The sequence below is a fragment of the Pteronotus mesoamericanus genome, unplaced genomic scaffold (assembly GCF_021234165.1).
Source record: "Pteronotus mesoamericanus isolate MK-2021 breed Mesoamerican mustached bat unplaced genomic scaffold, CSHL_Meso_final contig_1210, whole genome shotgun sequence".
Classification (NCBI taxonomy): domain Eukaryota; kingdom Metazoa; phylum Chordata; class Mammalia; order Chiroptera; family Mormoopidae; genus Pteronotus; species Pteronotus mesoamericanus.
The window spans coordinates 631263-645569 of record NW_026555047.1 but is presented as its reverse complement, the minus strand read 5'-3'; the positions used below and the strand labels follow the sequence as shown (position 1 = coordinate 645569).

Below are 14307 nucleotides of genomic sequence, written 5' to 3'. Positions count from 1 at the left end.
TGGAGGGACCCAGCCAGAGAGGAACTAGCCCTGGCTCCCAACTCCTCCAGCAGAGAGAAGCAGGAGACAAAAACAGGCCCACAAGCAAGATACAAGGGTCATGACGAGAGCACCATCCCCCAAGACAACTGCGCAGAGGAGGCTGTGCCCAGCAGCACTGTGTGTTTCAGACTCAGGGTTCAGAAGTACAGCCCACTGACCCCACATCTGCTGATCATACACTTAAATCTGCTTCTATTTGTCTACAAGCTCCTCACAGCCCTCGCTGGGCTTCAGCTGTGCACTCCCACCCCCAAAGGTTCTGCTGGCTGGTGCATACCCGTTCCTGGACCTCCAAATCTGCACTCTGCACAAACTGTGGCAGCCGCTCGACCATGAACCGGGTGAGCTCTTGGGCTGCCTCAGCATCTGAGTCCCGCTCCTTCTGCTGCAGGATGGATGCATACAGCTTCACCACATTCTGCACATACACAGCCTGGATGTGACCAGGCAGGGTGGTAACTTTGGGCCGCAGCATGGCCTCCAGGGTCTGGTGGGGCTCCTGTAGGTGCCTAAAGTAAGGAAGCCCAGTGAGCCAAGGAGAGGGGTCTTGCACTCAGCCAAAGAGGCAGGCCACTCCCAACCCCACCCAGGATCAGGGGTTGGGAGAGGGGATTTAAGGGGAAAAAACATGGCAACAACGTGACTATCACAGAGTAGCTGAATGGAAAAGATCTGAGGACAGAAAAGGGAAGGACAGAGTTTAGTAAGAATCTGATGGACCACTTGTAATGAACAAGGACAGGAAGGAAATCTGGGAAAAGACCCTGTGCCTGTGACGGGTGGTACATGGGTCACAGGACTTAAAAGGGTATTTCCCAGTGAGAAAGCAGCAGATACTGCCAGTCCAGAGCTGGAGTGCTCTGTGATGGGGAAACTGTGTTCTCAGAACAGGCTTTAGTATAGCGGGTGTCAGGGAGGGGACAAGTCTGCCAAGCACACTCCCTCATCCTTTTCTCTTGGAAGCACAGGCCCCGGGAACCCCTTTGAGCCTACTCACTCAGAGAACTCCCCACAGATCCAGGCAGCAGCGTAGAGCACCTCGCAGATCCCATTGCGCTGGGTGCTACTGGCCACAAGGTGAGCGCTGTCCAGCAGCACAGACATCTGCGACACAGCGAACCTGCGGATGGCCTTTACTCGGATGGCCACGTCCAGCATCTGTGCAGCAATGAGGTGTCCATGGCGGGTGCCTTCCAGCCGGGTCAGCTCCACCAGGATGCTGATATACCTGTGGGAGGGAGCCACTGAGATGTGCCCACCATGAAGCTGGTCCCTGAGTCCCCTGGGCTAAGCGTGGGGACGCACCACTCAAAGTTGGTGATGTGTTGGTAGTTGGACTGGCTACAGATGTCAATGATCTTTGTGAGCAGCTCATCCCGGTAAGTCGTGCCTTCAGCTTTATCCACGTGGGTCATCAGCTTCTTGACAATCTCCATCAGGTTCTTCTTGGACACCTATGGGAGGGCCTGATGTGAGAGGGTCCAGGCGTGGGAACTGGGGACAGTGACAGACACGACCCAGAAAGGGCACACACCATTCCATACAGGAGGTCGAGGGCTCGCAGCCGGATGGACTCGTCCTTGTCATCCAGACACTGAAGAACAAGGTCTTTGTGGGCCTGCACAGACTTGGGGTGCGTTCTCAGGATCTTGGACATGGCCAGCAGCCCCAGGTACTTCACTAAGGAGACAGCGAAACATGGTTCAACTCACACACATCATAAAAGGCTTTGGGCCCAACACAGAGAAAGAGGCTCAATCTGAAGACAACCTGCAGCCTGGCCCTGACCACCTAGGCACCCTGGCAATGTGTCTCACTGCTGGCCTTCATTCTGGATGGCACTATAGACTCCAAGGGTGCTCTGAAGGGTGCAGTGGAAGAGCCAGGACTCAAGACAGGACAGCAAGAAGGTAGGTCTCCCCACCCACTAAATACTGTTAGCCTCTGGAAGAGCCAGGACTCAAGACAGGACAGCAAGAAGGAAGGTCTCCCCACCCACTAAATACTGTTAGTCTCTGCTGTCATCCAAAGTGGTCACCAACACTTTGTAAGAGTGGCAACGAGCATGACACCCACCTTCTTGCCCAGCCCATACCAAGCGGTGACAGAGAATTCCCAGGCTCCAAAGGCCCGGCGAAGACCTCACACATACCAAGGATCACAGTACACCCCTGAGGCAGCCCCAGTACAAGACCCTCCAAACCAGGCATGGCCCCTAGTCCGTGTCCAGTCCAAAGCCTGTTCTGTAAATGAGGTTTAACTAGCACATGGCCATGCCTGTTACTTACACGTCGACTAGCTGGCTTTCAAGCTACACAGCAGAAACTATGTGACCGCACACCTTAAGACTTAATGGCTAGTCCTGCTCTAAAAAAAAAACCTGAACTGAAAATGAGCAGTCAGGCCTTAGAAGCTCTGGCCCACTGCAGTCTGGCACCAGGTGGTGTTACTGACTGGAACCTCTGAACAGGACACATTTACAACAGAAGAGTGTGTATAGGCATGTAAGACCAGCAGGGTTGCTCTATGCCCGTCGATAAAGACATCAAGGAGCCTTGAGCTACCCTGATTACTGACAAGAAAGTCCTATGCATCTCAGTAGGAACATGTGCACAGCTCTACGGAGGGGAGTGACTTACAGTTTTGGTCGGAGTCTTCTATTAATATTCTTAACTTCTGAACACAGAGCTGCAAACAAGATGACATTGGTTACATCTCTTAAAGCAATGGTGAATGCAGTGACCTTCTCACGAACGGGGCGAACCTGTGTCACCAGGGCTTCCATGCTGTGGAACACTCAATGCTCAGGAGGGCTGTCTTTAAGTGCCACTGAGGACAAACACCTGCCACAGATGCATGAGAAGCACCCACAGGAACATTCACGTGACAACCTGGAGCTTTTCATGGGTGCCCACATGTGTGAGAACACAAGACAGCATGGTAGCATCTTCTCGGGAGAGACTGAGATCTGAGGACTTACTTTTATGTTACTTATGTAATAAAAATAAACGCAAACCCCCAGAATAATAGTGACAATTCCAATGATTCCCAGGCCACTTAGGGAACCCATAGGGCTTCAGGATGGACACAGCATTTACAGAGATCACAGACAAAGAGGCTAAAGATCCAAGATGGTGGGGGACCCTGACAGAGGGAATAAGACACAGACACAGACTCAAGCTGCAGGGGAAGACAGGAGCTGCTGGAGAACTCAGAGCTGTACCATGGCAGTCTAAGAGATGCGGTAGAGCCACTGGTTTGCTCCCTCCCAGGCATAGTGCAGGGCACAGGGCACAGGACATGAATGATGGGGGCCTATGAGGAGTGGGCCAGTATCTCTAACATTACAAGGGCAAAAGGCTTACAGGTCGGGGACACTGACAGGAGAAGAGGCCCAGCCTGTTGGCAGAGCCTCTGGACCCTGTGCCATGTCTGGCCCAGGACATACCTGGATGCTGGCACTGTGGTTAGGCATGCCCGAGGACAGCGAGATGAGAACTGAAACAGACAACCTTGCGTTAGACAGATGTCCACTCAACATGTCCAGTGTGTGCCCGGTGGGAGGGACCCAAGATTGAAATTGTACCACATTGGGAACTGCCTGGCCAAACTGACATTTGTGCAGGAAAGGTTTAACATAGCAGCCTGACCACTCTTCCTGGGAAGGCAGACTTGCAAGGCTATGAAGGCTGGCCCTCAGAAAAAGAGTCCAGGAGCTGAACTGGTGGCGGGGGCTCCCTGTCCCTAAACTGTACAAACATGTAATGTACGCAGACCTACTCTTCTTGCGGAGTCTGGAATCTTGCACATGCTGGGCAGAGGCACCTGCATGACCGGCCCCCAGTCAGAACTCTGGATGCTGGGTTCCCATGTCAAAAGAGCAAATCAAATGCCCAAGAATACCAGGTGTCTCTGTCCAGGGCAATTCCAAAGAGTGCAGGCCACACTGTCCTGCCCAGCAGGAGACCTGCTGCCCCTGCAGTATGCCACCCCCTGGACAGCCTCACCCAGGCTCACTGCCCTCTGCTGCATCCCCAACTGTTCTACCCATCTCGAAGGCAATCTCTGATCCTGCCATGCCCCAGTCCTCCCCATCAACTTTTCAAATGTAGAAGCCTATTCTCTGGGATCTGCGGCCACTACCTCCAGGCAGTGGCCTGTCCCAAATGCCCACCCTTTCTTCTTTACTGTCATTCATCAATCCTCAGAGACACTCATGGCCCAGGCCATTCAACTACAGGCATGGAGCACAGACCTTAGGCCAGTTTCCTGTGGGTCACTGAATTTAAGGCCTCCTATGGGTCCATGAAACTGCTTCCCAACAGCTTTGGCAAGGGATGGGCGAAGGGACAAGCAGGGACAGGCAGACAGCTAGTAGTTGAGCCCCTTGAGCCTCCAGTTCTCACTGCTAGTAAGACACCCAGCTGTAGGGACACATGGCCCAGACAGCAAACCAGGAGACAGCCAGCCAGTCAGGCCCAGAAGCAACAACTTGAATTCCATCAGACACAGTGGGGAGAGACTACAATTCCTCAATGGTGTGGACATGCATTATCAGCATTCTATGTGGGCCTGGGCCAAATCCTGACCGCAAGAAAGGCCTGTCAGAAGAGCTATTGAGGAGCACCTATGATTTCATCTCCTAAGACTGTGTTGTGGATTCCTACACCTAAGTGCCTACAAGGGAAATGGTTTGCTTTAACATACTCAGGGAAAACAAGGGTCTGTTGACAGGCATGATGGATGGGACAATGGAATTTGACACTGGAGGCCAGTGGTCTCTGGCTGTGATAGCTCCCACAAGGCTGGGAGTGGCTGAGAGATGGAAATGCTCAGAGACAGAAATAAACATCCAGCACTGAAGGCAGGTGGGAATTTGGTGGAGAAGGCTGGGAACCTGATTCCAGGTGACCTTGCACCACACTGGCAGGGCCTAGGAATAGCCATCAGGGACAACCTGTCGCAGGCCCTGCCACCAGGACAAGCACCCTCTTGTTCCCACCTGAGATCCTCCGCCAAGGTGGGAGCAGGGGAGGGCCTCCCACTGACAGCCACCTGTTTCAGAACGAGGTAACTGGTTCTCACCTGCGATGACAGTGTTCACACATTCGTAGAGAAGGGACATGGCAGACGTGCTAGAAAAGGAAAACAGAGATGTGAGGACTGCGATGTGCTGCTCTGAGAGACACAAAAAGACCCAAGTGCACTGTGTCTGAAAAAACATGTTCGTGTCAGTAATTGGTCTATGACATTTAACATCTGCAAAGCCACCTTGGGGATGTTCTCACCCATTGACCTGGCCCCTCTACTACCCCGATCTAACGTGGGACAAGGGTTGGCATCCTGGCTCCTGCTCGTGCTCCAGGCATCCAGTATTTCTGCTTGGTCAGTGAGGCCCAGAGGCTGCTGTCTCACCTGAGTCTTCAGAATGCTCTGAAGGGCAAGAGCAGCCCATCTACTCACCACATGCAACCTGAAACACTCCCTTCCTTAGAAGCCTATTCCCTTAACCTTTTAATTGTGTGACACTCATGAGGAAAAGCCAAATTCTCCACTTACTTTGGCAGCATTAAGACGATTTTACCAGCCCCAAACACCACTGCCAGATTCTATTCCACTGGGGAAGCCAGACATGGCCACATACAGGCAGGCAGATCACAGAAGTCTGTGGCCCTAATACCCTCGCAGGGCATCTAGGGGTCATGGGGAGCACAGCCCAGGCTGACAACCAAGGTGGGAATGCTCTTGAGCCCAATCACCCGAACCCCGGAGTGTGGAGGCTGTATGTTCCAGAAAGCAGGGGCAGTCAGAGCCAGTCCATGTCCCTGGCCACACAACCGACAGCCTCTTGTTAATCTTCTCTGAAAACCGTAACTACAATGTAAACTCTGTGACCTGCTACTTATATAAAACCTAAAATGTCCCATGCTCAGACACCTGTTGTACCTAATAACCCTGTAACATCTAACTGGTTTATGAGCCAGGAGCTTGAAGCTCAGGAGACAGTGGAAACCTGTCTAAGGCATGGATTTCACGTGGAGGAGTACGTGGCTCTGATGAGCACGGGGACCCTGACAGCTACCAACTGGACCCCGGTGAGATCAGGGGTACTCATCAATAAGGGGTGGGGGATTATAACAAGCAATAAAAGGGGTCCTCATCATGCTGGCTATTCCATGTGCAGCACCCCTGCTTGTGCCTGCCACTGTGTCCATCACCTGTGGGCACAGCTCAAACCCCCAACTGCTTGGGGCCCTGACCACTACTGCTCCCTAAAGATGGCCTCATGGCTTCAGTCCCTCCTGTTGTCTGTGTCTGCACCACGAGGGGACTCTGGGAGTAGATCTACTAAACCACCTGCCACTCAGCCTCCATGAGTCAACTGTAGGCATCTTAAATGGCATGTCAGCTCTTAGAGCCTCCCAGAACTAACAACACATTCATCTAAGGTCTTCACTGGGACAACTGAAGTCTGCTGGGTGCCTTTCTTTCTTTTGTTTGTGGTGTTTCAAAAACTGAATGAAGAAAAGCCAGCCCAGCCCATGTCCCAGGAGGGCCAGCAGGTGCCAAGGCACAGCTTCTCATCTGCAGCAAAGTAAAAAAGCGTGTGTTTGCTTCTCTATCCCAAGAGACTTTCCTTGGGCTCACCCCTCCCATACACAAGCAGCCTCCCAGGAAGCACAGGCCTGTCCACGGCGGGCATGCCAAGGACTGCTGTTGTGTGGCACATGCGCATGCATGTGCACTTGTGTGTATGGCACTGGAGACAGAGAGGGCCCTGAGACTCACCTGTGAATCAGGTTGGTGAGAGGCTCAATCAGCTTCTTGCCCAACCTTGGCTCCAGGGGGGTCAGAGCACCAAACTAGGGGACAAGAAGCCCGGGTCACAGCCAGCAGGAGCAGGACAGCACATCTGGAGTTCCTCATGACCACGCCGACCAACTCCAATCCCCACTCCCTCCTAGCACTGAGAGTTCCCAGGATGCCCCCATGGCCTTTCCACACATGAAAAGGAGAAGGAAGGTTGGGGACACTCGCCAATTTGATGATTTTAATGAGGACCCAGTTGTTGGTTGAGGAGGTCATCAGCTTGAAGAACAGTGGGGCCAGAGACAGGTAGTTTTTGGGGTTGCGCCTGGCCAGCTCACAGATGACATTGACTGCCGCCGACTGTACACCTGTGAAATCGGAGAGGTCCTTATCAATAAGCAAGGGTGGCATCCTGATCAGTAAGAAGGGGGTCCCTCAGTAGGCTGCCTATTCTGTGTGCAGGGACCCTGCTTGTGCCTAGCACTATACCCATTACCTTTAGGCACAGCTCAAACCCTCAACCCTTTGGGGTCCTGACCCCAATCACTCTCCAGAGAAGATGGCTTCATGATTCCGGCTCCTCCCACTGTCCACATCCACCTCACCACAGAAGAGGACCCAAGGCTATGAGGCAGGTCCCTGAAGGATCAAAGTAACCCCAGAAGCATGATGCCCCCCACATGAAGTGACTGCACCCCTCTCCACCCAGGATGGCAACCACTCCCACCCCTAGCTCACCACATCTGCTGCCTCGGCTGTTACTTTTCCAGCCAGGACTATGTGCACCCTGTACTTCTCTGTGACCCATAGCAGAGTTCCTGAGACACATCGAAACTTGCAGTAGATTTAGAGAAGCTAGTGTACACCTGCTCAGCCCAGGTTTCCACAGAGGAGAAAGGAGTGACAGAAAATGACGGGCAAATGGAGGGCTGGAATGAGCCCTGTGGTGTGGGATGGCAGTTGAAGCATCAGAAGAAACTCGTGACTGCTAAGTTGCAGGCAGGCAGACACCGCCCTCCCCAGGGTATGGGCATGTGCTGAGGGCCTAGAAGATCACCACTGCAGCAGCATGAGCACACCCAGTGCCCCAGTGTCGGTTTCTAAATCCCGCATCAATATAGGAGACCAGCACTGCTTAGAGAAATGGCAGGTCCCAGGGCTGAACCTGCTTCCTGTGGTGCAAGGAAGTAAAGAGGTGCAAAGAAGGGAGCAGTCTGTACCCAAAGAAGGTAGGGGTCCTGGGCGTAGTGCCCTCAACGCCTTCCTCACAACACCCTCTACCACGTTCTAGATGCTGGTGGAGCCCTGCAGCCCAGCATGATCCCCATCTTAACTCAAATTAACAAACCGGGGTCAGGGTCCTCCAGCTTCTCTTTCAGGCGGGGAAAGGCGGGACGAAGCGACTCGGGGTACTTCAGGAACACCTTGTACATGATCAGCACGGCCTTCTTCCGGATGTACGGTTTCGTGTGTGACATCTATGGGAAGAGAAGACCATCAGGCTTCCTTCAGCACTGCACTCCATGCACCTACCTTACGCGCCTGCATGCTCACCTTCCACACCACCTCCATGTCTGACCTGCGCTGCCCACCTGCTGTGCATACCTTCATCCTCACCCTCCTACACTGCCCTCCTCAACTCCTACACCTGCCCGTGTCTCACCATCATTTCCCAGAGAAAAACCCTCTTTCCAGCTTTCAGTCCCACATGCATATCTGCTGTGCAGCCCCACCAAGCCCAGGTTATCATACAACAGTGTCTTGGGCAGGGTCGACACCTGCCTCCCTGTGCCCAGGACACTAGGCTTGTCCTCCAGAGGCCAAGACCCTCCTCCTGGGCTCACTAGGGTGCACCAAGGGGCGGCGAGGGATGGTGAAAAGAAGTTCACAATAGAAAGAGAACCTCTGCCTATCAACGTTAGCTGCAGGTTGTCCAGGCTGCCAAGGCCTGTACCTAACCCAGTATGCTGAAGGGTATCCCAGACTCCCCTCACCTGGGCCTCGGTCTGCTCTGCACCTCCACACTGCACAGCTCCAGAGCTGTCCTCCTGGGACTGTGCTCCATTGCTGAAGGCTTCTCACCCCCAGATTGGGCACACTCTTTACCTGTCAGAGGCCCAGGGAGCTGCCCCCTAAGAAAGCTGTCCCAGACCCCTGTGACCTGGCACCAACACACACGGTGAGCAAGTCTCTCATGCCCCGCTGTGGACTCATACTGCTGTCAACTAGTCCGTGTCTGCACACTCTCTTTTAAAATTGATTTGAGAGAGAGAAAAAAAACATTGATTTGTTGTTCCACTTACTTATGCATTCACTGGTTGCTTCTTGTATGTGCCTTGACCAGAGACCTTGGTGTAATAGGACGAGCTCTAACCACCTGAGCTATCTGGCCAGGGCCTCAGCACACTTTCTGAAAGCACCTGATGGTCAATATTTTTGGCCTGATGGGCCATAAGGTCTCTGTCCAAATACCTGGCACTGCCTTTGAGCTCTGAAGCCACCAGAGACATCAAGTGAACAAATGGATTTACAACAGATGGCTGTGGTGTGCTGGCCCTTGACCTAGAAGCTGATTGCACTGACAGTCCTTAAGGCCATGGGCTGACTGGTAAGGACAGGAGCACCCTCCACATGACTTCAATATGACCAACCAGGAAAGCAGCACCTCCTTCATCCCACTGTAAAAAGGCTGAAGACCTGGCACACGGTCATCATCTTCAATAGCCATGATTTCTAGAAGGATGTCTGTATTTAGAATGACATTCCAGAACTGGCTGGGGTTATGCCTTTCACATCAACTGGATTGTGAGAAGTCAAATTGTGACCAGACATAAATAAATGGCATCAGGAATGCAGAAGACAAAAGATCACCCTAATGACACTGCCTGTTGAGACAACTGAAACTGTCACCTAAACCTCAGTAAGAGAGTAACTGATGACAGGTCACATGCCTAACCTCAAGGGTGATTGCCCTCAGCCAGACCGTATCTGCCAGGGAAACACGCCCCTTCCCCAAGCGGGACTATTTCAAAGGAGGTGAAGAATTGGAGAATGACAATGGCCTGAGGTCAGGTCCTACAGGTGATGGAGAGGAAAACAGTCCCCCCTGCCTCCAATCCCAGGGATCACGGCCCATTTCTGAATGCCTGAGTGTTCTTGGCGTGAAGTTTTAGCCTCGGTTTCCCGGGCACCCATGCATTCCAAATCACTCATAGAGCAAAGGCCCAGTGGTGGCAGCACGCTCACAAACTCACCAGTGTCATGATATCATTGGCCAAGTCTCTGGCAAGATCTGGGGTAACAAAACAGGACAGTCCAGTCAGTGCAACACCAGTGTCGTACTGGCTGGGGCTGCTCAGGTCCTGGAAAAAGAGGGAGAAGGGTTAGGGGGCAGGCGGCAACCGTGCATTGCCCAGGTCCCTGATGTGCCCCTGCTGGCCTGAGGGCAGCCAGTTCCTCACTGTCACCGAGAGAAGAGCCAGGGTGGGTATAAGAGGAGGGCTGCACCTCAGTCCCAGCAGAGCCCATGTCCCAGGCATGTGACTGCGGCTGACCTCTATGCCTGTAAACCCAGGGCTGAGGAGACAGTGTGGCCAGGGAGCCCCACCGCAAAGCGGGAGACCTGACACCTCTAACTCTATTGGGATGTCTCCCTTACAAGAGCCAGGGACCACTCCTCTGGGCCCCTCCTCAAAGCAAAAAGACAGACCTACGCCTTATCCTCCAGGTGAACAGGAAAACCAGCTATGAGGAGGGGCACACGCCTGCCTCTGCATGCCCCCCATCAAAGTCACTCACCTGCAGCCCTCAATGTCTAGTTCTAACACCAACCACAGGAGCACCTCATCTTAAAACTAAGAAAGTATTTGTTTTATATCACAAACTTGTTTTTATGGAGACATTTTCTGAGGAACCTCCTAAAACTTTTTATATGTGAGTGTATGGTAAAAACAAAAACAAAACAAAAAAACCCCTAAAAACCCTGATGTATAGTAACAGTTAAGCTTCTAGATTATGCTAGTAATATTGAAAATGTTGGCTTTTAAAATCCACTCCAGCCAAGGCTGAGAAGACAAAAACACATCAGAACCCACAGCATAGAACTCGGTCCCTGACCGGCAAACTTTCCACCTCCAAGTGATTCGTAAAGGCCTGAGCAAAACATGACCATCACGGGGAGCTGCAATGGGGGCTTCTCAGAAATGGTGGTGCGTGGAGAGGACGCTCAGTCATCATCAAGAGGGAGAGCCCCAGCCCTGGTGGGGATGTCTGTGGCAGCTGTGTTCCTTTAGTCTCAGGTTCATTTAAAATGGCACACACAGGGACTGCCAACACTGGGGATGTGAATGGAAAGGAATGGCAGAGGCACACAGGGCCGTGGCCGTGAGTGAGGCTGAGATGGACACAGGTGAGGCAGCAACAGAGGTCCAAGTCCCCTGCCTAGATCTTCCTATAATAGGGTGTATTGTTGGCTTATTATGAGGACATTCTCAGGTTTGGGTCATCTCCCCAGCAGAACAGATCTAAGTGACCCGACTCTAACACATCTCAATCTAAACCGGTGACAAATCTCTGTCTAAACCAAGGGGATAATGCTGTGCAGAGATAGCCAGCAGGAAAAGCAAAGCTGGGCTTCAGCAGGCAGGCTGGAGTCTGGGTACCAAGGTGGCCAGAGCCCCTCCACCCGTCCCCTCCCATTTACTGCTCACCCTACAGTGCTTGCCCAGTCCTCCCCCTCCTCCTCTCCAAGGCCACTGTTGGTCAAGCTCTCCCCCTGCGGCCCCATGGCATCTATAACACCCTGCAATACTGCGCAACCTGGCCTCCTACCCCCAACCCAAACTGTGAACATGGCAGAGTTAAGTTCGCAGACCCACATCTTGCCCCATGCCAGCAACAGTACCTGGCCAACGCCAGCACAGTCAGCCTGCCTGACCACAGTGTCCACCCAAGAGCTCATTCCCAGATCACTATATGGGGTGACCAGAGCTCATTGAGATCTGGCCCTGGCACCCATCCACTGAGAACCTGGGGCTACTGCCTCCAACATGTGGTATGGGGTCAGGAAAGGGTGGGTCTCTGATTCTCGCTGACACCCTCTCCGACCACAGGAAACAAAAAGATGCTCAGAGTACTGGGGCCAAGAAAGAAATTTATTACTCAGCAGTCTTCAAAGCCCACTTTAAAACATAAACTTACACATAACTGAAATATACATGTGGTATGATGGAAGACCCAGTGGGCAAAAAACCGGCACACTGGGAAGGGTATGTAACGTCAACAGGCACTCCTTTAAGAGGGGCAGGACTAGAGAGGACCCATGCAGGCAGCTCTCCAATGCCAAGAAATGAAAAGGAGAAGAGGGCAGGTTCAGTGAGCCTCCACTTCTCCCACCTACCCAGGCAAAAGGGAGACCTGCTTTCCACATGAGGGTGTGTCTTGGGAATGACGTGACCAAGAGCAGAAGACTGCTCAGTAAGAGAATTGTGATAGTAAGATCTTGTTGGCCTTAGTGCTTTCTATTCATACACGAGCAACAGAAAAGCCAGTGGGAAGAACAGATATTCACATGGGGGCCTAGGAGACTGCAGGGCCTATGGGAAACGTAGCTTACCTTGCGAATCTGGTTTGTTGTCAGCATGATGACATCAGTCCCTTCATGAAAGCACTGGGAAGCAGCGAGGTAGCCAATGCGCTGTCAAGTTGAAACAAAGTTGTCCAAGGTAAGACAAGGAGATCACGCAGTATTCGTGGACATACCCAGCCTTTCTCCTGAGCTTGGCACCAAGCAGCCCCAGCCCTTGGGTCGGAATGGGGATGTCATTCAGAATCCAAGCTGAGGGTCTTTAAAACTCCAGAAGTGTATGATCTTTGAAATAAGATGTTCCTTTAAGGTCTGCCAAACCATGGGGTCCTGTTACCAATGTTGTCTTTTCACTTGTCAACCAGGGACTGCATTTATGATCTAATGCAGTACGTCATGCTGAGTACTGTTTGTTTTTTAGGACTCTAAGCTCTCCGCCAGGCTGACACGGCTATCTAGTCACACTCACACAGGTGTACGATGCTTTAATACACATGCGGAGCACTGTCCCAATTTTGGCAAGTGTGGCATTTCATTTCTAGAAGAGTAATCAGCAGGAAGGACGACCGTGTCCTTTAGAGGGAGCCTGGGCTTGACCACAGCAGAGACCCATAGGTAGGTGCTCAAGGCCCTCAGGGCTTGAACAGTCTCAACAGCCTGGCTGGTGTATAGTCTCATTGAAAACCAAACTAACCCAGGAGAATTCCAGAACACCCACAAATGGATGAGGGAGTACAAACCAGTTTTTGAGAATATGTACTAAAACAGGAGACATACTTATAATATGAAATGAGAAAGAGTGTCCCAAATTGCTCACAAGTAGGATCCCTCAGAACATGACCAAGTGGCCACAGGACAATGTGCCAAGTGGTGGCTTCTGGGTGAGATAATCAGTGTCTGGTTTTTTATTTTGAGGAGTTACAAATTCATTTTGAGTTTAAAAATATATAACCAATCCTATAAACCCATAATTTTGGATAATACTTAAAATTGAAAGAAAAATACATAAGTAGTGGTAATAAATAATTTGACAAAAAATGGAGGTGCAATGTTCGAGTGGCTAGTTTCACCACATGAATTTGCCTCAGCAGGTTCTGGTGCCTGGAGATGTCCCTGCAGATATGCTGCTTGTGAAGCTAATTGGATCCTGCTCTGATATTATCTGAAGCTGGCCACTGGGCGTGTTGGTTCTGGGCCTAGGGACTCTCTGGTGCAGACCAATGTCTGACGCTGCCTATGACTGACCCGGGGCAAACTACTTGGAGCTACAAAGCAATCCACCATTTCTGGCTGCTTCTGCTGGGCCAGGGTGTGTGCAAAGGACCAAACTGCAGGCCAAAGATGGCTTTTACCAGCACTGGGTTTGGAGGCAGGTCAGCAAGTCCTAAGGCCTCTCTGCCTGCCTGCTGCCTATTAGGCTCAGTCACTGAATGTCACTAGTTTCTTGTTACTGTTTTTTCCCAGTGTGGCCTCTGGCCATAGGATGAACTGCAAGGATGCCGAGGGGGCTCCCTCCTCCACCAGGGACTCGCCCTGCCCCCAGTCCCCATCACCACAGGGTTTAGGCCCTAAAGCAAACTCACCTTAAACGTAAACTTGGAGGCACTCATCACTTCTATTATGTTGAAAGCAGCCCAGCTGATGTCGTATCCCAACATTTGCAACTGTTGGGAGGGAGAAACAGTGACTCACAAGCCAAAGCCTAAGCCCTAACATTCAGCATCCCAGCTCCCAGAAGGAAGGACACATGCCACTCGCACTCTCAACACACAGGCTTCACCCAACACACAACCCTGGACATTTCATTTCCTTTGACCAGTTAGTCTTTGTGATGAGGACTACAAGGACAGCAACAAAGTTACCTAATTTGT

General features: G+C 51.9%; 1 protein-coding gene across 4 annotated transcripts in view; it reads right to left on the bottom strand.

Moving 5' to 3' along the window:
* The window catches only part of AP3D1 (adaptor related protein complex 3 subunit delta 1), a 65223-nt gene that overhangs the window by 13626 nt on the left and 37290 nt on the right, over positions 1 to 14307 (bottom strand). For all 4 annotated transcript variants that reach the window (XM_054587074.1, XM_054587084.1, XM_054587095.1 and 1 more), the window contains exons 3-15: positions 14020 to 14100; positions 12467 to 12547; positions 10107 to 10214; positions 8201 to 8330; positions 7081 to 7220; positions 6832 to 6905; positions 5128 to 5177; positions 3491 to 3540; positions 2682 to 2730; positions 1577 to 1722; positions 1348 to 1496; positions 1040 to 1270; positions 320 to 551 (exon numbers count right to left, since the gene is read on the bottom strand). In XM_054587074.1, the coding sequence (XP_054443049.1) occupies positions 320 to 551; positions 1040 to 1270; positions 1348 to 1496; positions 1577 to 1722; positions 2682 to 2730; positions 3491 to 3540; positions 5128 to 5177; positions 6832 to 6905; positions 7081 to 7220; positions 8201 to 8330; positions 10107 to 10214; positions 12467 to 12547; positions 14020 to 14094 (1515 nt within the window). In that variant the 5' untranslated portion in view covers positions 14095 to 14100. The remainder of the gene's footprint in view (positions 1 to 319; positions 552 to 1039; positions 1271 to 1347; positions 1497 to 1576; positions 1723 to 2681; positions 2731 to 3490; positions 3541 to 5127; positions 5178 to 6831; positions 6906 to 7080; positions 7221 to 8200; positions 8331 to 10106; positions 10215 to 12466; positions 12548 to 14019; positions 14101 to 14307) is intronic.